Genomic DNA, 23,317 nt, shown 5'->3' with positions numbered 1-23,317 from the left:
TATATTGCTTTCAAGATCACACGCGATTTTTTATTAAATAATTCATATACCTATATTACGTACAATGAACATTTTAGAAATTCTACTTTTGTTCCACACGATCAGCAAGAAAATTTCAATTCCAACGTTACGGTTTTATGCCTTTATATTTGAAAAATAATAAGAAACTTTTGATTAAATGCAGTCCACAGACTGTACATTATATGATACCGAGCAAATTTCAATATGGCTTCTTCTGAATGTGTATTTGTGAAAGAATATATGTAGGTGTTTATTATGAATATTATAATCTTTAATATATAATGGTAGAAATTGGATTATAATATACATACGTATATATATCTCCTCTCTACATAAAATCTACGTACTTTTAGTATATAAATTATACAATTTTACAATAAATAATAATTTTATAAATAATATCTTTGCTACAAACGTAATCGAATTTAGTAATTATATGCTGTTCGACATGTTTTCGTCGCAAAAGATATACCTAACCTTGAAATTTCGAAAAACTAACCTCCAAACAAGTAAACAGTTTGTAATAGTTTAGAAATAGATCTTCAAAATAAATAAATATTTAGTTCTTCGACAAAACAATTATCCCAAAAATTTTCTTAAGCTTTCTATCGATCACCAGGAGTATACAATATAATCTCGTTAATCCATCGTTCTATTTCTACCGGGCCATTGTGTATATATATGTATATATATATATAATCCACAAGCTCGATAACTTACAGAAAGGTTCCATTAACAATAAAAGATACGAGTTTCCACGAGTATCAATAGGCTGAAAGCGGCACGTTATATTTTTACATGATACGTACACTGCAGTGATCGAAGCTCAGGCCAAATCATTTCCATAAGACGATAAATTAACTGTCGGGGTCGCGTTCACAAAAATAACGGCGCACCTAATTGAAACGAACAGCGCTATCTGTACGTACTCTGTCTCTGGTTCCCCCCTTTGTTTTTGTTCGCTTCTTCCATTGTAAGCCGTGATAAAATCATACGTTTTCGACCACACTACGAAGATTGAACGGAAACAGAAAAGAGAAGAAAAAAAAAAGAATGAAATAAACCGCAAACCATTAAAAGCGATCTCGTCACTGAGAAAATCAGCTCACGAGTCGACGCCCTATTCTACGTCTTCGAGTCCACCTGGCGGGACAAAAAAGAAGAGCAATTCGAACGTACGCGATTATGAATATCACAATTCGCTATTTCACGACTCGTTTCTATGGCTAACAGTCGCTTTGCGCGCTGTCGACGCGTGAAATTAGCGCGCCGATGCCGATATTCGTTGTACAACCGGTCATCCATTGTACATACTCGACGATATCGCGAATTATCAACATCGTGTTTTTTTCCTTGAGCGATGATTCGTACGTAGAAATCGTAAAAGGTAGTGGCGCGTGATAATTTTATCGTCGCGACAGCGATATGCCTGCACTTTCATATCGTGAACATTTGATAAAGTAATTCTAAAAGATTCGAACATTCAAGTGATTCGTCATGATCGAGTGTTTTTCATTCGTTCAAACATATATGTCGATATTTCTTAAATTGGTAACATTGAAATAAATTTTCCTTTTCGAAGGAACTTGAAGTTTTTATTTTATGGCAAAATACGGCACTCTGAATCGTTTATCTTTCGAGTTTTCATTAATACAACAATCAGAATGGTAATATAGGAAATCTATACTACTGACACAATGAGTATGCTATATTACTTGAAAACTACGTACTTTACTTGGAGGATGAACTTAGGTATACGTCAGACACCAATACAGAACGGTATCAAACACGACACAAACATAATACTCACACGTGTCACGATATAATTAAAGAGGAAAAAGGTAGTAACAACGCAGTAACAACATGACACATCACCGTTTCTGAATTTACAAAATAGATAAAATTATTTCGATATTTTCTACGGATGGCTAACACAGACAATAACCTAAAATTGAAAAGACCTAAAGCTACCTTATTTTGCGGTTTTAACTACTCTATACTCTATTCTAAATAACACACTTCTTGAACGTTGATAAAACATTTTTGAAAATATCGGCCAGGTACAATGCACACGTCACGCGTGTCATCAGCAGAAAATGAAATACAATAATAAGATAATGTATGTAAATTTGCAGACCCGGTCAAGTTCAATGGATTTTGCGTAAAAAAATGTTATTTGTTTCATGTTTTTCAGCTTTTTTTTCTTGGATGTCATGCAATTCACGTTTACGTAATTCTCATAAGTTGGTGCATGTTACTCTCTTACGTATCGCGATAAAAGGGTAAAAATAAGAAATCCAATAAACGTAACGTGAATTGTCAGCGTTTGACAAACACATACGGACATTTTTAACGTCGCTACTTGAAACCGCATTTTTACATAAAAATATCAATATCCTGAATTCTGACGATCTTTGTAACCTGACTAAGAACAATATAATTGACGCTGTCATCGGCACTGTCAGCGATTTTCGTAAATATAAAGCGACGGCGAGCGGAACGAGGAGACACTGTGCGGTCGAACGACGGTGTTCTATCCACGCGTTATTTTCCCGAACGAAATTTTGGATGGTATCATGCATAGAAACCCGAGACACGATGAAACGATGAAACGAAAAATTGCAGAGTTCACTTTCTCTCAGAAAAAGGGAAACGACAAGACGATTATTAAACGTGCGATGGAGTACAAATCGGAGCGAAAGAGCGTCAACCTCGACGGGGAGGTTAGGCCATCAATGAACGTCGAGGTTAACCTTTTATTCCGTGGCTCCGGTGATTCTCGAGTTATCGAGAAAATCGTTGACCGAACGTGAAAATTTCGCTCGAAAACACTTACCCCATAAACCAGTCCACGGTATCGCGGAGATACTCGGGTAACCTATCCAGCTTGGATGATTTTCAGTTGGATCACCGCTGAGGAAAGTAGCACGAGAGTCGAGAAAACAAAATAAATTCTCTCTCTCTCCACTAGCACCAGCAGCAGCAGCAGCAGCAGCAGCGGCGCACGTTTCGTGATCTCGTCAAATCTAACATGGCGAAGCTCTATTGTCACCTGTTCCCGTCATGCCTCACTTGCCCCCCTTCACCAGAAAATACTACCGATTTATCGCCGCCAGCGCGTACTTCGTCCCTGTATTTATGACACCGTTCTGATTCTATCCTCGATACACGGATCTGACGTATCTATGCCAATCGAACAAAAGTCTGAATGTGCACGACACCACACCACAAGGGGAAAGTCCAACTTAAACCGCACAGCTGATCAGCCGACGTCGAAAAACCAATTCAATCGCACACCCCCGTTTTAATACCTGACTGCAGAGGGTAGTACCTATCGCGTCTACTGGCTTACGAATAGTTCCCGACACAACCTTTCGCTATGAGATAGGCAGATGGTAAAACATTTCGAGTCGGTAACATCACAAGTAGCCAGGCCTTACTAGTAATCAATAATAATACTCGCGTAGTTACACTAGTTTCCAATTTAACCTACAGTTGATACAGTACTTTTATCACAGATGATGAGACGAGGTATGGACTTTGACTAAGGATAACGGAATAAAAGTGACATTAAATAGAATTTCGTGTCGTTTTGAAATACCGATCTCGAAAAAAGTCAGTGTTCCTCACGCCCTCTACAGTTTATGCATCGCGACGATTGTAATTAGTCCGCTTGAACACGTTCTGTTTATTAAGATAAAACTTAACACAGTGCTATTAAATAAATCTCGGTCAGCGATTTTATTTATTCGAACGTGAATTATTACATAATATGAACGAGAAATCGTAGGTAGTAAGGACATAAATATTTATCGCATGACAGGCTCAAATAAACAAAATTCTGCGGCATATTACAGACGCCATTAAATAAAATAACGTGAGTAATTAAATTAATAATTTAGCTAAAACAACATAATCTTATATTATATCTCTAACATAATCTTATATTAGAAAGTAAGACAAATTTGTGTGTGTATGAAAATATACGTATAGATATATATGTTTAATAATTAATCGTTGAACGATGATTACGTTAAAAAAATATATAAATTATTACAAAATATTCCGAAGCGCTGTGAAAATTAAAAATCTTGTAAAAGAAAAATCTTGTTTCGAAAATCTATAATTATTTCAAATTGAAATATATAAATTTTGTCCTTTTGGAATGAACGATCACTTTGGATTGCTAGTCAATTTGATTATATTATAATGGAAACATCACATTTCATACTATCGGCAAATAGCTACTGCTCAACCGTCCTTCCGGAACGTCGTCGCCAGGTTTTAATTAACCATAAGATAGATATCTATGAAGTCCATTATGAACCTATTCTGTATATAAATACTTATCTGACTTCGAATAAAAAATGAAAATCTTATTATTTTGATAAAAAAATTTATTGTTTTGATATTGTACAATGTACATGTGTAATGTACGTGATGTGTGAGTAATATTTTATTATTTTGATATCCTGTTCTGTATTTTATTTATAACTTCATATAAGGCTCTAGTTTTAATTCAAATCAGTACTATACTGAATCGACAACGTCGCATACGACCGGGAATTAGTATAGAGGTTCAGGTGATCCTCAAAACGCGTGACACGAAAAAGCATTGTAACTATATCGGAAATAAACTAAAAAAATACGCTGTACCTCGCCGATGATACAGACCACGTATAGACTACGGTCGCTTACACAGATCTGAAAATTCCAGTGGAGATGGTAAGGGTTTTATTTCCAAGAGGTGTGTTTTATAGATTGGCCGCTGGCAATAGCGCTGCGATCGATTTATTAGACTTCTGCATTTCGCGCCATCTTCTCTATCCTTACTACTGTAAGTAATGAATATAGATTAATCTATCATAATTTTATTCAATGTATTTACAGTAAATATATAGTATTTCATGTGATACAGAAAAATATGATTTAGATAAATGTAGATTTACATAATGGAGTAAAGTTCAGTTGCAGACAGGATCGTGTTGCAGATTGCAGTCACAACAAGCGCTGCATGATAAAACCTAAAAAATCGATCGAAGCGCCTTACTTCAGTAACATCTTCCGATATGTGAGAGCACAGACATGATACCTCATCGATAATCCGAGCTTAGCTCTAGTCCCTCCACTGAAGTTTCCAGATCTGTATATGTCTGGCATTGCGTTATAATATTATAAAGTGACGATAGAGGAGCGCAGGTATTATAATCGTGAAATGTTTCAAAATAAATGATCATCTTACGTGACAATTGTCTGAAATTCATGGAAATTCATTGAAATATATCCACAGAATATTCAAAACAATACAGGCTTACGGCTCCATTGCAGTACCATCGAGGTTTTGTTCTCATAGGTAATGATGTAAAATAAAACATCTTTTGCGTGGAAATATGTATGTAATTATAGGTACAATGATTTTATTTGTAGCTTGCATATGGATATAAACAGTAGTTCAAACTGTTCACAACAGAATAAAATATTCGTCTACACAACAGGTTTACATTTGAATCCGATTAATATATTTGTTTCCGTCGTATTTTATTTCTAGCACATTTTTATGCAACGTTATCGTATAACATACGATGTGAGAACTATTATTATATATTACAAATCCATTATTCTAATGGAACATAGATGTAATATATTGTAACATGCAATAGGGAAAACTGATAACACGAGCTATTTAGGATTATAAACCTCTGTAGTAGTGAATACGTGTTCGGGTCGAACGGAGACATCATTGATGCTTCGCATCAACAGAATATTGTATCTGTCTCTCATATAGGTGTACGGCTTCTCGTGTAATATATGTATGTGTATGCAGTACATGTACATAATATGAAACGATACGACCTTCAAGCGCAATTGATTCTGTATTTATTCTCCAGTACCCAACTTCATTTCGAAGTCTTCTTTTTATTATAACGTAATGATATTGCAAATATATTATTTGCACGTAATTAATTGCTTATAATTAATGTCGTGAATATTGTGGAATTTTCATTAATAAGTACAGCAGTACTTATTATTTTCATGTACTTCGTGATTTCTTCATGATTAATATTTTATTATAATTTTGGTAGATCATAATGTTAAATCAATATACAATAATATTACTATATTAATTTTCCTGAAATGTATGGTTCAGCGACGATGTGATATTATATTCTTGATTTTATTATATCAGTTCCTAACTAGAAAGGCAATACATCGATAAAAACGTACTACAGGATTGTCGTGTTATAGATAATGAAACTTTGAAACGAGACATATTAAAAGTTCAACCCGAGTAACTGTACCATACGTTGAATACAATACATTCTCTAGACGAGAAAAAGACAACAGTAAAGAAAGTGCAACGGGAACAGAACTAGAGAACAAAGAACGAAGATGAAGTACACTGTATGCAAAGCAGTGGTCCTCAAATATTTTTATATTTTCTACTTCTCTTGATTTTAAGAAGCGCTCATATTAATATATCATGTATAGTGATACACAATATTTAAAAAAATTCATTTACACTGGAAATACATAAATGTCTATAGTATGTATCTTTATTTAAAATTATGAACAAGTGTTCTGATTTCTTTAACTTTTAGCTTCGAGAGCCGCTGTTACAAAGGATTAGAGGGAGAGAGAGGAATCGGATACATGAGAGAAACAAACGAAAGAAAATACACGAGAAGAGAAAGATGGAAAACAGTAACGGAACAGGAAGAGGGAAAAACTGTGACAGAGGTGGCGGATGGGTAGGATGTTGCACACGCAAGTATGAACGAGAGTACGGACGTTATTAACACTATGCATCATATACCCGTGCTAGATGGAAATATAGCGAAGTTTTTTATTACCCTAAAGATAAATCACGACAAAATGCTGAAAATTCACGATTTTTCGCCACATGTTTTATTCCGATTAAATTTTCTTACGGCTCTATAATAAAATTACCAGCCTTGAGGATTACTAATCTTCTGCATCACTAATTTAATAATCGTTTAGCGTTTATAAATGTCTTAAAAAATACAATGCATCTTTGTTATATTGCGTTTAGTTCTATCGCTTGGCTTGATTAAATTAAATGATTAGAAGTGCGAGAATAATACAAAAAGCATAATACATAATACATCCAGCGAGAAGCCTGAAAATTTGAAAAAGATATTATATCCGCGGATATGAAGTATCTGACTTTCCTGTTGAATTATAAAAATATCGATATTTCATTCCAAAATAAAATACAAAAATAGAGATGACCTCGTTCGATATTTCTAAAGATCTTCTTGACGTAGGACTGGGGAATGTCAGTCATATACAACTGATATTTATTGAGTTTCAATAGTCGAAAGGATCGAAGCTCGTCTATTTCAATTGTGAAATATTTGTTCTGAATTGAACGCTTGAGAGGGAATTGAAATATTTCTTCTTCATCAAGGAGATTAGCGAGAGACTTCATTTATTTCTATTCTTTACAATGTTGCCAATTCTTAGACTTACTCCGAATAATCAATATCTTTTCTACAAATTTCTCTATCTTCTCAGAATACGTACGCTAAATTTAAATCAAATGGTTTTTCTATCATTCAACTATTCTATATTGTATGTACACTGCGATACAGAAGTATTTGGGCAACTGAGTTAATTCTATTACAAGGTTCATATCTTTAATATATCTTTAAAATTATGATAGAGGAATGTTTCTGTTTCTGTACTATTATTTCTTTAATTATTGTCACAACTGAGACTAAATAATATGATCTATAACAAAGTCTTCTTGTTTGAGTTATCTTCGACTCAATCTTATCTTTCTATCTTTAAGAATTTTCGTTTCACTCTTTTGATGGAGACGTCGTTGAAACGTTAAACGTTTTTTGGTTTGCTAAAACGAGACCGCGATTCAAAGATAAGAATTCGAGAATCGAAAAATTCAGGAGAAATGAAGAGTTAATTGTGTCAATAAGGTGGTCGATAGAGTAATGTTGCTTTTCACGCATTTCACAGTGAGTCTTCAGTGTCTATAGGTATTCGAACGACTGTAAACATAAATCGGTGTTTCTAAAATCGATTGCCATGCCAGCACACAATACGTTTCTACCGGTTCAGTGGCGTAACACGTATTGCGCCTGTTAGTCTCCATTTGTACGTCTACCAAATTTCATTTCCAATTCCAATAGCCGCCAAACTTCAAATAGATCGAGATAAGGCGTACGACGGTGGAATTAGTGGGTGGCAGACAACGCACACGCTGTTATGAATTTTCTAACTTGGAACGTCGAAGGAGACGTACCTATAATAAAATTGAATCAAATGATACGAAAGAGATTCCAGTCTTAAGCACTTTACGCGCGGTAAAATCCGATTCATGACAAATTCAAATCCTCCGCATCTTCTCATGAGTAATTCATTGCGCGTTCTTGAATTATAAACTTCTCTTACGAGCGTAACGAATCCTCGAGATTCAGCTGGGAAATGTATTTAATTACATTTTTAAGGAGAACATTAATTTTTAGCATGCGACCTGAAATTTTAATTTAGTTGAACGTCGCCGCACTCCTCTATCTCAGCTACTTTATATTTAAATTTGAAAAAACAATTATCGCGTCTTCTATCGTCTTTCTTTTTTTTTCATTTGATAACTTTTATTAGTTTTGAAATGTGACTTGCAGTCCCATATGTATTTATCGTGTTTTGTTTCAGTGATCTTCGCTTATAACGGGATCTTATATTCCGATAGGTCTGAGTGGTGTTAGAAGAATCATAACATTATTATGGAAAATTATAACATTATTGTGAAACGTATTGCACCTATCATCGGTCTCGTACAAGTTAAGGCAAAGAAAAAGAAGAGAAAGAGAAGAAATGAAAATATTTCATGTTAGGACAGATAAGGACACCATGATCTTCCGTTGGTTTCTCGACGAGCTAAATGTAAATTTGGATAAGTCACTTTGGAAGTTGGTATACTGGGTGTACGCGTGGTATGGCAGCTTATACGACCGCAGTGGTGCAACGTAGAACAAAACGGCTTAGTTCTGATATCCAGCTCACGAGTGTGTTACGTTATCCACCCTGGAACTTAGCTAATTTCGCTTTAGACCGTGTCCAATGTTTGTACCTGTGTAGCTACCCGGCCTCGTTACAAGTTTTTTAGCTCTTTAAGCGATTCATGTTGTTGTACTGAATACACATTGATAAATATTCCGTTATCTTTGCATCACTTGCATATTGTTTGCAGTAAACAAGTTAATCTCTTCACACACGCACACGCATTTCATGTTAATATATGTTAAACACTACGTGCAATGTTTATTTATTATTGAAGCACAACTGAAATGAATCGAAATGGAAGTCATCGAATGTAATTTCTGTTCTTTTGTAACTAAACATGCACGCTACTGTAGTGGATTGAAGCAAAATGACCGCCACAGATCATGTTTTGTTTCTTATACTTCGGTATAATATATATCGTTTATTGCAAAGAATAATCGTTTCAGATTTATTCTTTTAATCAAGCATGCTAGTTATGCGTCCACTTATTTTCCAGCTAAATTACGTTTAAAGCGTCACATATGCGTGGTAAACGTGTTGAACAGTGTGCTATGATAAACATTTCATGACAAGTCGACATTCAAAGTCTAGTTTAAAGTTATTAGTACGTAATTTACTTAGTTACTTAGTTCTTGGTTATCGATTGAGGTTTACATATTTTGAATTTCATTGCATCGTAGAGCATTTCGTAAATGTATTGAGCTTCTATCAACACACAATACTTTTTATTTGTGCTTTTGCATGTAATCTTTTGTTCGTTACTTACTACTTCGTTTGAGATTAAATTTCCCTCCAAGAACTTTGTCCTGTGAAGTGGATATTTTAAATTATCCTAAAGCTGCATCTCTCGATTCCATTCATTGTTTTCAACAAATTTTACACTTACACACACAATACATCACAAAATGCTCTAGCGTTACAGGTACATTTTAAAATTAACTCGTACCTTACACGATGAGCACGTATCTTCCCTATCTCGCCTCTAAATTATTGCTAGGTCATTGTCCCAGATTATTTTAATTACTTATTCCTTTTAGGGGCTAAGGTCGTTTTCAACGTTCCTTTTGCTACAAACCCTCTTACTTTTTATTCATTGACAACCCCTATCGTTCCCTATCGTTCTATCAGATCTTAATGTTATGAAGGGAAGCACCCCTTGAAGTATGAGAGAAGATGGAAATTTCGTTTAATCAAAGGAACGTGCATTGTGATTTTTGTCATGGTATGGCTATTGAAGTTTATTAACCACGCGAGATTCGAAATTCGTATATGGTCTTGAAAACGCTTCGCATAATTGCGATAGATTCTATCGCAGCGCGCAGTCGAGATGATACAGGACGGATACACTTCATGATCATAGAGTTACAAAGATATATAGATATAAATAGATACAGATATAGTAGATGTAAGGTTTGATAGCCCGTACCTACCGTTGCCAGGATGAATAAACTTTTAAATCGTATTTACCGTACGAACTGCTATTAGAATGCAGAGTGTTTATGTAAATTCACATTTTTACAGATAATGATGGAAAAATCGAACAGGATAATAATCATCCTAATCATATCATATGGATTTCATTATATAATATTCTGACTTTAGCATTATTTCGAGTTCATACGCTTTGCATCACCCACGCCTATTCCTTCGAAAATCTTCAACATCTGTAGCATATATCTCGCATAATTTGCGAAAATTACTTTAATAGTAAGTTTAAAGCGGATAACTGTCCAGCATCGTTATCTACATGACTGCAAACAGTAGCGGCGATTCCAAAATTCAGTTATCCACGTAGAACGTTATTCCGAGACATTGGACAGCAGCATTTAAATATGAAGCACCCTATTATTAGACACGTTTCTGTTCACCGTTTAAAGGATCCTGTAAAACGTTTCGAGTTAAACTCGCTGGAGGGACGAAAATCCTAGATTTAGTAGCATCAGCAGCCTTAACACGGATTATCCATACGGCGTATCTATTATACCGTGCTTGTACCGCGACGACGATAAATGACGTTGATAATGGCGAAAGCTTGTCCCGCTTTGATATTTATAACGGCGTGATGCCGCGTCTCGTCGGTTGTCTTCGCAAATCCCAAGAACCGTCCTCCCCTGATGTGCATATGTGTACGCCATACCTACAAGCACGTATATTTTAGTTGGCTTTTTCTCCCAGACGATCGTCCGGGGACACATGTTGTCAAATATTCTAAGAGTGCCCCTTGAGGCCTGTTTCTCTTCAGGCTTGACTTTGGATTCATCTCTCGACCGCTCGTTTCCTTCCGCTCCCGAAGAAGTTTCGCGACAGCCATCCTCGACTACAGTGACAGCTCTTTTGACCGGGTAAGATGTTTTTCCTGGCTATCCTCAGGATATTTGAAAATCCGCCGCCTTTGAGTCGCCAGCTACATCCACAATAATAAGTTATACTTCAACTTTGTGCTTTAAATAATAAGGCAAGTAGGATGATGAAGTAAGTGGATGGTCGGTGTTTGATATGCATAACTTGAATAATTGAGTACGATAGGATCTCTTATCTTAGAGATTATGGAAAGAAGATATTATAATGCGAATTGGGTAACAGAGAAGGTATACTTTTCTAGAATTTTAATCGTACTTCATATTAATCAAGAATTTTTCCTCAAAAGGTTATCATCAGCTGAACGCGTTCTTCTCGGTAATTAAACGTAATTGATTTTATAAGTGGAAATATGAAGACACGGAAATATTGAAATTAAGAATTAGTTATTTAACAATATAGCAGGAGAAAGACTCGGGCATATTGTCAAATATAATACTACAAATTTTTTCCTCATATGCAACGCGATTATTAATATTTATTTCCTATAAAAAGTCAAAAGTATGTATATTTTATGTATCCGAGGTGAAAAATGGAGGAAATTTGGAGGATAAGGAGACGATGATAAATATTTCATTTTCAACTCATCGTTATTTTATTGTGCCGTCACTGAGTTAAGTTAATTTTTGTGTTTGAAAAAGGCACTTTCGAGAGATATTTGATAGAATCTTCTTTATTTGACATTTATGACCCTATTAAGATATGAGTAGGTACTATCGTATGATCTTCTACTTTGTAGAAGAATTATAAAGATCGATTTCAATTTACGAGAACAGAAGATATAGAACGCATAGCGTGTAATTTCACATCAAACCAAGTCAAGTTTGGTCGTGCAATTCTCGAAAGTAACGTGTCCGTCGAATATTACGACAGCTCGACGTACCGTTTCCTGAAGTAACGCTGCGAATACCAACAACCGCTTTCTTTCCTCCTCATAAGAGTTCAGCTTTCCTCTTATACACGGCACTTTGATCGACTTTGGCTATGATTTTTTTTTATTATATTCTCTTTAACTATACAATACGTCGTCAAGTTTAAAGAATTGCAGCTATCAAAGTGTGAAGGGATCATAACTTTATGGAACCTTATAATATATGTATACATAATCATAAGTTTACGTGGAATTTTTCAATTTATTTGCCAAGTAGTACTCGTATTTGGTAAAATAAATTTATGAAGCATTCTGCGCAGCGAATGTTCCAAATTAATTTCTAATCTTCAGTTTCTAAGATCTCTAATTTCATTATCACTTATACGATATATCAGTACGTTCGTAGCGTAAATTTTAACGCTCTGACATAGAAAATAGTATTTTATCTAAAACACGGGTATTAAAAATTAATACGACTTCAAACTTCACTCAAACATTTTTTCTCTCTCGTGTACTGGATTTTTCTGATTTAACCCATTTGGTAGACGAGTCAGCTGCGATAGTCATTTTTTCGAGTGTTTCCTTGAATAAGAAAAAAAAAAAAAAAAGAATTGTAACTACAAGTTTGTCTTTAAAAAAAGAGCGCAAAAAATATATGATGATAGAACATGCACGTCTATACTGTAGTGACGTGTAGAAAAAGTTAGAAAAATACATACAACGTGAGTAGCGGTCTTAAGCATATAACAAGTATTAAACAGATGGTCCCACCGAATACTGAGACTTATTCGTATTCCGAATGGCTGCTCGTTTAAATGTTCTTTTGATCTTCTTCAAATATAATATGCTACGTCTGTAACGTAGATCTTATAACGTTTGTATACATTTTCAGGATCGTCTAATATTTCATTAATACATGTCATGAGAGTTGGCTGTTGTTACAATGCTAATCAAATTTCAAAATATTTCGTGTGACACGCGTAATACGTTCATAAATGGTGTCAAACAAGTGCACGAATACTTTGGTGAACCATTGTTCATGATGAATCATTGTTGAAGATAGAGCTGAATCAGCAGGTAGAACTTGTTTTACTTTCCAAAATACTAACTTGTACGTTACTATTGTAGATATACTTAACCGGCCTGTTCCAAGTGAATTTTTGATTAATGCTGAAGCGAACGATACAGACACGTCTAGTCAGGACGCTAACCAGTGGTTTTGTCTTTGTGGTCGTGCTCAATATGTCGTCGCGCATCGTGCGCCGTTGCGATTGACAAACGACCGCAACATCAACTCTGCGTTGGCCAAACGCAAAGCTGATGGGTGTTCGTAATCATCGAACTTCTTGGCTCCCTCAAGTAATCCGTTTTGCCGTGTAAATTACACCTTCGACGTGGTTGAATGCGCGCTACACTTCGTTTCACGTTTCTAGGATATGAAGGATAACTCAGTCTATTTGTGTGGGACGCCTTATATGTATATATATGTCGGGTTATCGTTAGAATTGAGGGCGCGTAACAATTCCTCATTTGAGTTAGTCATAGTTTTGTACAACAGAAATTATATTTACAGGTATAAATGTGACTTTTTACAAAGTTTGACGAATAACCGTGGTGTTTAGACACGCGAGATGCTATTGACAATGTTCTTGGGTTCGATAACGAATCCACTGTCAACGGGATAACTCGTTACTAAACGTAGAATACTTTGAAGCACAAAATACGTTTGCTAGGACGCTCGGTATATACTGCTCGATATGTAACTTTCCAAGGCGATAGCACGAATAATAGACTGATGAAAATTTTCCTCTGTTTACGATTGCGTTCGTTTGTTACATACTGGTTAGAAGCATCGAGAAAGTTCCAATCGCCGTTGCCAGGTAGTTTCTGCCTGGAGTTTGATTATTAATACAACGTGTGTCCCATTATATTGACACCTTCGAGGCAAAATTACACGTGGCTGAGCTCATTCTCGAGGCCGTATGCCGCCACAACCACATTTCTAGGGAGAACCATACAACCACTGCACACCTCCGTCAGGCAAAACGTCCATCCCGTGACCCTGGCTACGTTCGGCGACCAGTTGTGTCATCTCGAGCCCAATCCCACTATCACAAATCTCGAACAAATATAATCGGATCGAATGACAACAATTACTTAATTACGGCTATGATAGAATCTAGGCTAAAGTATTAGAGGATTTTCCCAAAATTCCAAAGGAAAGGCTCCGGTATCCTTTCATCTCCGACATATACGTATATATATTCTTTTTCATATATTGGGATCTATTACAATTTCCCAGCTAATGAAAGAATTCACAGGATCAAAATGTCTTGTTAATCTTGAAAAAACAATTTACTAATGCGCCCTTATAAATACTTCACTAGAAACGTTACAGGATTTATAAGTTTGGCGCTTTTAATAATGACGAGATGTTGCTTGAAAAGTTTCCCTCGAAAATCAAAGTTGTTATCAAAGTATAAATTGCAGCAAAGTTTGAAGCGCTTAAATCGGTTTGAAATTATTAGAGCCGCTTGAATATACAACATGCGAGTTGGTTAAATGTCACTCTTTATATATGAATTGAAAGATCTTGTAAATTTATAATTATTTATCTTTCCTGCATATGATATTTTGAAATATTTGTTAATTTAACACCGTAAAATACATTGATTCAAATACGAGAATTGAAGATGGCAGAATGAGGTCGCAACATGTTAAAATATTGTTATTTTCCATGGCTCGAGGTGGCTACCATGTTCATTTTCATTAAAAACAAAACAACGAAGGAAAACGTGAAAAATAGAGAGGAGAGAGAGAGGAATAACAACGTAAACAAAGACAGTAGCTTCGTTTGCGAGTTAATGTAAAACATCGGATAAGGTTTATAGAAATATTTTCATAAAAGATTTTTAACATTCTCTTTATTATTCTTCAGTGGCGTTTTATTTTGGCCCCTGCACGCGCAAGGCACGAAAGCTTTTAACGTTTGCATTTTACATTGCACAGCGTTTCTAATTCTCGACGATAAAACGTCTTCTTGGAACGTTGACATGCTCGCTAAGACACACGTATATGAGTATGCCTGAAAAGGCTTAAAATATGTTTATTGTAGTATGATTTTTATTATCTCTTCACATTTATGCTTTCTCGCCAGTTACGTTTCTTTCAATCCATTGGTTGGTTCTGTTACTTCAGTTCGCTCCCTCTTTTTATTACGTTTCTCTACTTTTCGGTATTCCGTTTTATGTTCGCCATATCGTAGTATTATCGGAGTATTACCACCGTGAAAGTGCAATATATGAATTGGATGTATGTCAATCGTCGTAAGTGTCGTTCCATTCAAACCGAACCTTTTACTTATGATCCACATTAAATATTTCCGTACCTATAATGCTGACATAGATATGACAACTTACAATGTAATTGTTGTAATTTCTCATACTCGATATATTATTTTAATCTTCACTTCTCAACAATTATTCCACGATGAACAACAAATAATAGAAATTTTCTATATACATATAACATAAAACCAATCTACGAAGGATTCTTTCATTTGTAAATTTTGTATTACTACAATTTCCTAATTCATATGCATATTCGTTCACATTATACACTTAAAACTTTTCATTTTCTTCGCTTAAAGTTGTACCAGTCCCTTATGATGCTTATGGTGTTTTAGAAATCTTCGTACGAATTACAAAAGAAAAAGGACCTTCCGAGGTCTAGCTTCCATCATGATAATCTCAATTATAATTCACCTTCATATTCTGCGAATACATTTATACTTCGTAATTTAATACCGTTAATAGTTGTACATACTAACTTCACCGAAGAATCGACAGAGCGACATCGAAAGATATCAATCACAGTCGAAGCCCGATATTTTTCTTTCTCTTCCTCTTCATACTTCCAGGTTATTCGTTTTCCTGTTTCCCTTTATCGCTTGAAGAATTGGTGACATCGGCGCATCACGGAAATGCAACGGTTACGTTGGTTGCATTGCTATGTACCACGGGTCGCTTGTGTGAGAGGTCAGTTTATGCGAGGTGGAAAGGAAGATCGTTGGGAACAAGAGTTGAAGCGAGAACTAGGGACGAGTGGAAAAGCTGTAGGGGTAGTGGATAGAATGGGTAAATGATAAATATTTCAACCAGCGGCATACTCGACGAAACGAACTCGCAACTTAGGTGGTATAGGTCAGGGTTTAGCTTTAGTCGGTACCTGCTAAAACTAACCGCGTAAAATATACAATGCCAGGAAATTCAGCTTTCTCTTCTCTTCCTCTTCAACATCCCTCGTTGTTCGCTTTATGGACTTCGTGTCGGAGGTCGTGTCGAACAGAAGTTTCAAAATAACTTATTTGCTACTGGCAGCTGCGCGGGATTATTTTAGATTTTAATACCACGACAATAATAACGCTTACGATTTTATTATATACTGTAGCATAAAAGTTTGGCGACTACGTGTTTCATAAAAGCCAAGAATTTTCTAAAATGTCAATTTCGAATTGTCCTGTTACTTTAGAAAATTTTGTTATCAGACGCTTATCAAAGTAAAAGAACTTTGTTTATAGATAGACGGTATTGACCATCCGAATTAGGACTAAAATTAACAAAAGGTTCCGCAAAAGTGTAATTGAGATGATATTCAAAATTTTTGACCGGCCATGCATAAAGCCAGCAGTATTTGTATAAGTTGGACGAACAAAGTAGAAGCATTACGTAATTCTATGTAATTTGCGTAGAAGCTTAGCAAGCAGAGAATGTTGTTTTCGAATTTTAATCTTACCGAGGTTTATACGAAAATGTGCATTTAAATGGTGTAATTATCTAGAATTTAATTTTATCAATTACATATTTAAATAAATATAATGGATATACAAGCAATTGTTAGAAAAGATTCAACGTATTCAAGATGTTAAGACGTTAAAGATATTGTGCTTTGTAGTTAGATTATTTTTCATATTGATTATACAAGATAGCAAATTCTGACATTATTATTATTATTATCATTTATGGCTTTAGAGAAATTTGTGCTTTATTTTAAACTCTGATTTATCTTGATCTTTTTAGTAGATAAATCATAGCATAACAAAGATTACAGAAAGAGTATGAAGTGGAAAAGATTTTCTGAGGAAATATTTATTTTCTTGGTTAAAGTATATTATGTTTTTGCTTTGCCGAGTTAAATGCTGTTCAGCATGCAAGCTGAATTTTGGACCTTCTAAATGTGTTAAAATATTTTACCAGAGAGAAATATAATAAATATAATACCTACTTCGTTAAATCCCTTGTACCTGTAGAAAGATACTCTCCCTTTTGTTGCTACATTTTCAGTTCACAGATTCATATGTAAGCACGCTAAATACAACAACGAGCTAAAATATTTTAATTACTCTGATTATAGAGTAGATTAATCACGAAGGTTTTAATTTCATACACTTTTCATAAATTTTCGGATAGTTTTACTCTGATTTATTTTTCTAGATTTTTAATTATATCTTGTTCTAAAATTTAAACAAAACTGTTTTCCTAAAATAACAGAGTCATGCAACAATGTAGAGAAGTAATTTTAATACATCATAAATAATGCTAATTAATAATATGAGAGTATTAATGGTATCAAGAGTCTTCATATTTCAAATTTCAAATTTTAAAGTTTCAAATTCGGAGGAAAAATTGCTTAAGGACTATAAGAACGCAACCCATTTTTCTGGCACGCGTAACGGAGTTTGTTAGAGGGAATTTTCTTTTTGCGCTTTTTCATTCGTTTGTTATCAGCAAGCAAGCTGCAAGTTTATCACGCGATCCTAGATGTGGTTTTTTCAAGAGGAGGCGTCTAATATCTGCGTGACTCGATTCGAAGCGCGTTATTCTGATATAAATTACAGCCACGTAACTCCACTTCCACGGACCTTCGTGACATTTTTACTTTTGAAGAAACGAGATCATAGATACGGCCAAATTGTTGGTTCGTTCATTAGATACCACGGTGATTGTGAGTTAAGTAATATACTTTTGCTACTAATTGTAAATAAAAGTAACTTTGTTTTAAATCTCATATAAATGGTATTACAACTAAAAATACAGTAATTGCTAGGAAAACTAAAATTCAATTTGACTTTTCCTTATATGGAATATATCGTGGATGGAAAGTAATATATTTTCAAAAGATCGTGTTTTTTAGTTAGATATTTTTTAAAATTAAATTTTGCTTGGCATCAGATAAATCCTTCTAACTGGATTAAATTACCTCTGAATAATAAAAATCTTAATACGGTTGGAAAAATTATATAAACGTGAAACGTGGAAAGAGAAACTGTACGAAATATATTTTACGTAGATCTTTATCTATTTACATCTATAATTAAAGTATAAAGGTATATTCGTTTTTCCACTTTCTTTCATCGTTCCGTTAATTTTTTAAATTTTTACGCCAAATATAAACAATAAAAGTTAGAGGAGAACTTTGAAGATTATAGCACGATGAATTCTTCTTCTCTGTCATTTCTTTCCTTTTTCATAGATAAATTTTCGTACGTTTCAGTAGTTTCCAGCTTTAATTAATAATTTATAACTTAGCTATAATAAGAAAAGTAGAAGACTAGCGGCCGAAGTTCCTCAAAGTCAAGAAAATAAATTTGACACCAAAGAACTTTGATAACCACCGTATTAAAAGAAATCGGCTTTGCCGGAACGTATTAAAGCTGAAAGCCATTAAAGAAATTAAGCGAACCGTTGCATTCGTTGAGGTATTTCTGAAAACTTTTAATAGTGGGTTTGATTAAAACTGGATAAGAGGCTGCATATCGGATTTAGCGATCATGAAACGACCTTAACAATACATTTTTCAAGGAAAAGATATGAGATGCGTTTCGGTAGCAGTATCTCATTTTTAAATCAAATTAGCAGCGATTATTAAATGTTCCAGGATATATAATAAAATCATAGAGCCATGAAATCTGTCAAACATCGTTGAATATTTACGTACGCTATTTTATATCAATGTCTTTCAACTTAAGAAAGACATAATGTAACATAATATTATATAAATAGATTTATATAAATAGACAAAGGATGTTTATGTATTTATGAGAAATTTAAATGTGTTGAAACAAACAGAACATACATGTAATATAAAAAGGAATATACAAAAGATCTAAAATAAATTATTCGTTATAGTAATCTGAATTTGCATAAACATTACATAAAAATAAATAGCGAAGAACAAAACTGTTTCATTACTGTCAAATACATCCCTTTAAATTGCTCTAAATCGAATTACTCTCGCAACAAATATCAGGAGGAACTTTAAGTAAAAATCTCCGAGATAAAAATAAAGTTTCAAATGTCTTCTTCTTTCTAAAAGACATATCGCGATAATTAGCAACAATTATTAAATCTCTCTCTTTCCCTCTCACTCTCTCTTTCTTTGTTCACATTATCGTCACTAATAACTACGTAGGGACAATTGATAAATAAGAAGAAACAACATTTTTTTGTCTATGATGTCGACTTCCTAAAGAACTAGAGGTTTCATTTTACACCCTCGATTCATTTCGCCATAAGAAGCTATCCTCTGCCTGATTGTACTATCCTTTCGCCAGTATCCTCTATATTCGAAATCATTTTTAGCAAGCAATTTTCATGTTCAGTCGATCGTAAACCAAAACGTTCCCCTCGACTACTCGGAGAACGGTTCCTTCCCACGGAATGTCGAGCAGCTCACAAAATTCATGGCACGAAAACGTGTAAGAATACAGTGGCCCGTTCGTAACGAACGTACAGAACAACATGCAAGTTCTTGGTGTGTAATTTTTCGATGAAAGCAATAATCTCTGGCGAGCCACTAGTGCTCACGCACACCTGCTGCTTTTTGCCCGTCTTTTTTCGTCATAGTTCGACGACGAACAGTCGTCTGGATCAAGATCGACGGGTTTCTATTGTGACGTCGACTGTGCCGTTATTTTTTATCCCGTCCTTTTTTTATCTCGAGCTCTTAATTTATCGAGGGCATTGACGCGGGAGTCGGGGGAGTGTAAAATCACTCAACGTGATGCGATGCTATTACCTGAGGGGCCGCCGTCTCTCGAAGAGCAGAGACGCAAAAGTGGTGATGCAATACACAACGATATCCACGGAATATACACTCTCAGCGCAGTCTTCGTTGTCGTCGATTCCTTGGCCGATGCCGAACGACAAGGGCTTCTACCCTCGTGTAATCTTAGACGATGGAAAATTGAATAATTAGCGTTGTCGAGGAAATATAAAGTGGTGGATAGTTAAATGGCTTATAGTTGCTTCGACAAAGAAAATGTTGGTTAGTATTTTAATCAAATTTTAAGTATGTTTGTTAATAGGATATTCGGATTTTTAAGATGTGGTTCGATTATTACGAAAGAAGATGTCTTACCGATACATTAAGAGTCAACATTATATTAACGTAACATTTCATTTCCAAATTTTTCTTAATCTTCTTTTCTTAATCTTAATCTTAAGCGATCTTCTTTCAATTAATTAATAGAATCTTTTTAACATTCTGATTACGAAAGTCTAAGGGTACACTCAATATTTCTTCATTACCATTTCTTCTTTCGTCTAGATCTTATAATCTTACACGTTTCAAGAAATTATCGTGTTCGTGGGACTATCACGATCTATTTCATCCTTAAATTATGGAACTCTGCTTTTTTTATCCCTATTTGGCGCATCGCACTTTTACAAACATTTACATGGCGTCTATTCCATTTTATTACACTTTTTGTATCCTGATAAAGCGATATGCGAATTACTTCATTTACACTTTTCGACATTGCTACCTACGTTTACGTTCGACGAAGTGATTATATCCATTCTGATAATATTAAGCGCGATACTAAAGTAATTCCGTTAACAGATTCTTCACATTGAATTCGAAGAACCGTGAAAGTAAATATAGAACAAATATTGTGTAATTGTTGTTCAGATATAAAAACTAACGAGGAATCTTTATCACTGCCTCAAGTACTCGAGTCTTTAATGAATATTCTGCTTCGCAAAGTAACCATAACCATTTCTTCACTCTTTCCTGCTTTGCGATTGTTCTTACAATCTGTATGAAGAGAAAACGAAGGGTTCGTTTACATGTAACACTGTGCGTAATTAAACCCTCTTGTATCTCTACCATCCGAAACTTTGTTGGAAGGCTACGCGTCTGAAAGTTTCATTTCATCTCTGAATTGCTTCGTTTCTGTCTCTTTCTTTTTAATAAAACAGTCCCACCTTACGTTCTTGCATATTTCTATTTTTCTTCCTAATTCGAAATTTTTCATCATAACGCATTCAGCGCTGTTACAATTTCTTTTAAAAAAGATCATCTCGCATCAACAAGATTTTCACGTTAAGTAATAATTTTCATTTCAACACGCTTCTTATCGCTTCATATATATTCTTAATTTTCCTGTCGAAACTCATAAACTTCGAAGCAAAATAATTGCATCGACATTATTTAGAATCTAATTGGTTAATGACAGCGAATGTTTTAGGAAAAATAATGTGCAACCTTTTTCATCGTTTAGTATCACGCTATTTATGTTTTAGTATTATTAAATATTTGAATTTAAAATACTTACGACGCGAAAGATTCCTGTTCGATGCGCGACTCGTACTATTTCGATAAACTTGCATGGCCGTGTTTAATTCCGAGAACTCCGGCGGCTGTTGTTTACATTTTATTAAAGTGAAACGTTTAAATAGTCTCGTTGTGGTTGTTTGCATTTTTTCCAACTGTGCCGTTCCAATCGAAAATGAATGGTGTACACTGGCGATTGCGAGGAAGTTTTATATACAGCGCCGACGTAATATTTAGCAGGGTTAGCTATTGATTTCTTTTCAAATATAAAAACACTTGCATCGATATTATAAATATCAGCTTCCTCTATGATCGGTAAAAAACTGAGATTGCAGTGAAATAGCTTGATTAACGTTAATATCGCGTTTCATTTAAACAGAATTAGCGCCGATATTTCTTCCTGTTCAAATATTAGTATCATAAATCGCACATTTTGCGTCGAGTGGAAATATATACCTCGAAGAAATATATACTTGATCCATTGGATTTATATGCATTCCTAGTCGATAGATTGTTAAATGTATACATTAGACATGCATGATGCACGGTGGATATTTTCGTGTCTATCAAGTAGATCAGGTAGACTTTTGTAAGTTAGCCGATCTCGTGTCTCACGAGCAGAGTTCATTCTTTCCTTTTGTTTCTGAAAATAGGTCGCTTATATTGGGATGGAAGGCTTGTAGGAGAAGGATGCAAACGCGAAACACCAGTCATGCATTAAAGGATGAAAGAATTTCAAGCTATTGCTGGTGTATTGTCTCGACGATAAATTTCGTTTGAGCTTCCATGTAACTAATGGTTCATCGATCATTTTAATACTGCCTATATAACATTCTAGAGTCGTGACACGATTGTAGGATATCGAATATTTTGAATATTTTAAATTGACGTATTTAAGTTTTCTGGAATTAATACGGCACTCGATAACGATAACGTAAATTTTATTATAACGAAACAAGCGTCAATAGCGGTTTAATAATGAAATGAAACTATGAAAATATTAACACAATTTGATTTCTTAATGAATATTTTACGTAAACATACATCGCAACCATTGCAACGGTTGAATTGGACATTAGAGATTTTCTACACTTGGGATCGTTTAGTATTAGAACCCCTCCAGTTCAGGGAACCTTTTGGCATCAGGTTCTGTATGGTCCCTGGGACCATTTGGTGCTAGGAATATCATAGCTTCTTTCGTTCCTCGGAGAATCTGAACCCTGATATTAGAATTCTCCTAAAACAGACAAAGTAACTAATTCATAATTTTTCACAGAAATGTTTATAGTACAGTTTGGAAAATTTGAATGATTCTTTGTGAAAGATATGCGCTTAAAGACTCGTTTCATTTATCCCATCTTGTACGAATGTTACAATGTTGATTCTCGAGTTATTTTTCCACAAACTTTG

The 23,317-nt window shown here is 34.7% G+C and overlaps 2 protein-coding genes across 3 annotated transcripts in view; one reads left to right on the top strand and one right to left on the bottom strand.

Annotated features, from left to right (window-relative positions):
- LOC122568490 (MOB kinase activator-like 2) overlaps positions 1-3,289 on the bottom strand; it is a 64,109-nt gene extending 60,820 nt beyond the window's left edge. The window contains exon 1 of the mRNA XM_043728269.1: positions 2,858-3,289. Within this exon, the coding sequence (XP_043584204.1) occupies positions 2,858-2,862 (5 nt within the window). The 5' untranslated portion in view covers positions 2,863-3,289. The remainder of the gene's footprint in view (positions 1-2,857) is intronic.
- Positions 3,290-5,113: 1,824 nt separating this feature from the next.
- The window catches only part of LOC122568785 (myelin expression factor 2-like), an 89,795-nt gene continuing 71,591 nt past the window's right edge, over positions 5,114-23,317 (top strand). The window contains exons 1-4 of one of the 2 annotated variants that reach the window (XR_006317197.1): positions 5,114-5,220; positions 5,312-5,374; positions 6,621-6,802; positions 8,713-9,216. The gene's annotated coding sequence lies outside the window, so the exon portion shown is untranslated. Of the gene's footprint in view, positions 5,221-5,311; positions 5,375-6,620; positions 6,803-8,712; positions 9,217-23,317 lie in introns of those variants that run through there. The other variant, XM_043728947.1, reaches the window with a different exon arrangement.

This window comes from Bombus pyrosoma, linkage group LG6 (assembly GCF_014825855.1).
Source record: "Bombus pyrosoma isolate SC7728 linkage group LG6, ASM1482585v1, whole genome shotgun sequence".
Taxonomy (NCBI): Eukaryota; Metazoa; Arthropoda; class Insecta; order Hymenoptera; family Apidae; genus Bombus; species Bombus pyrosoma.
Note: the sequence above shows the minus strand (reverse complement) of the source record. Positions and strands in the feature narration are given on the sequence as shown.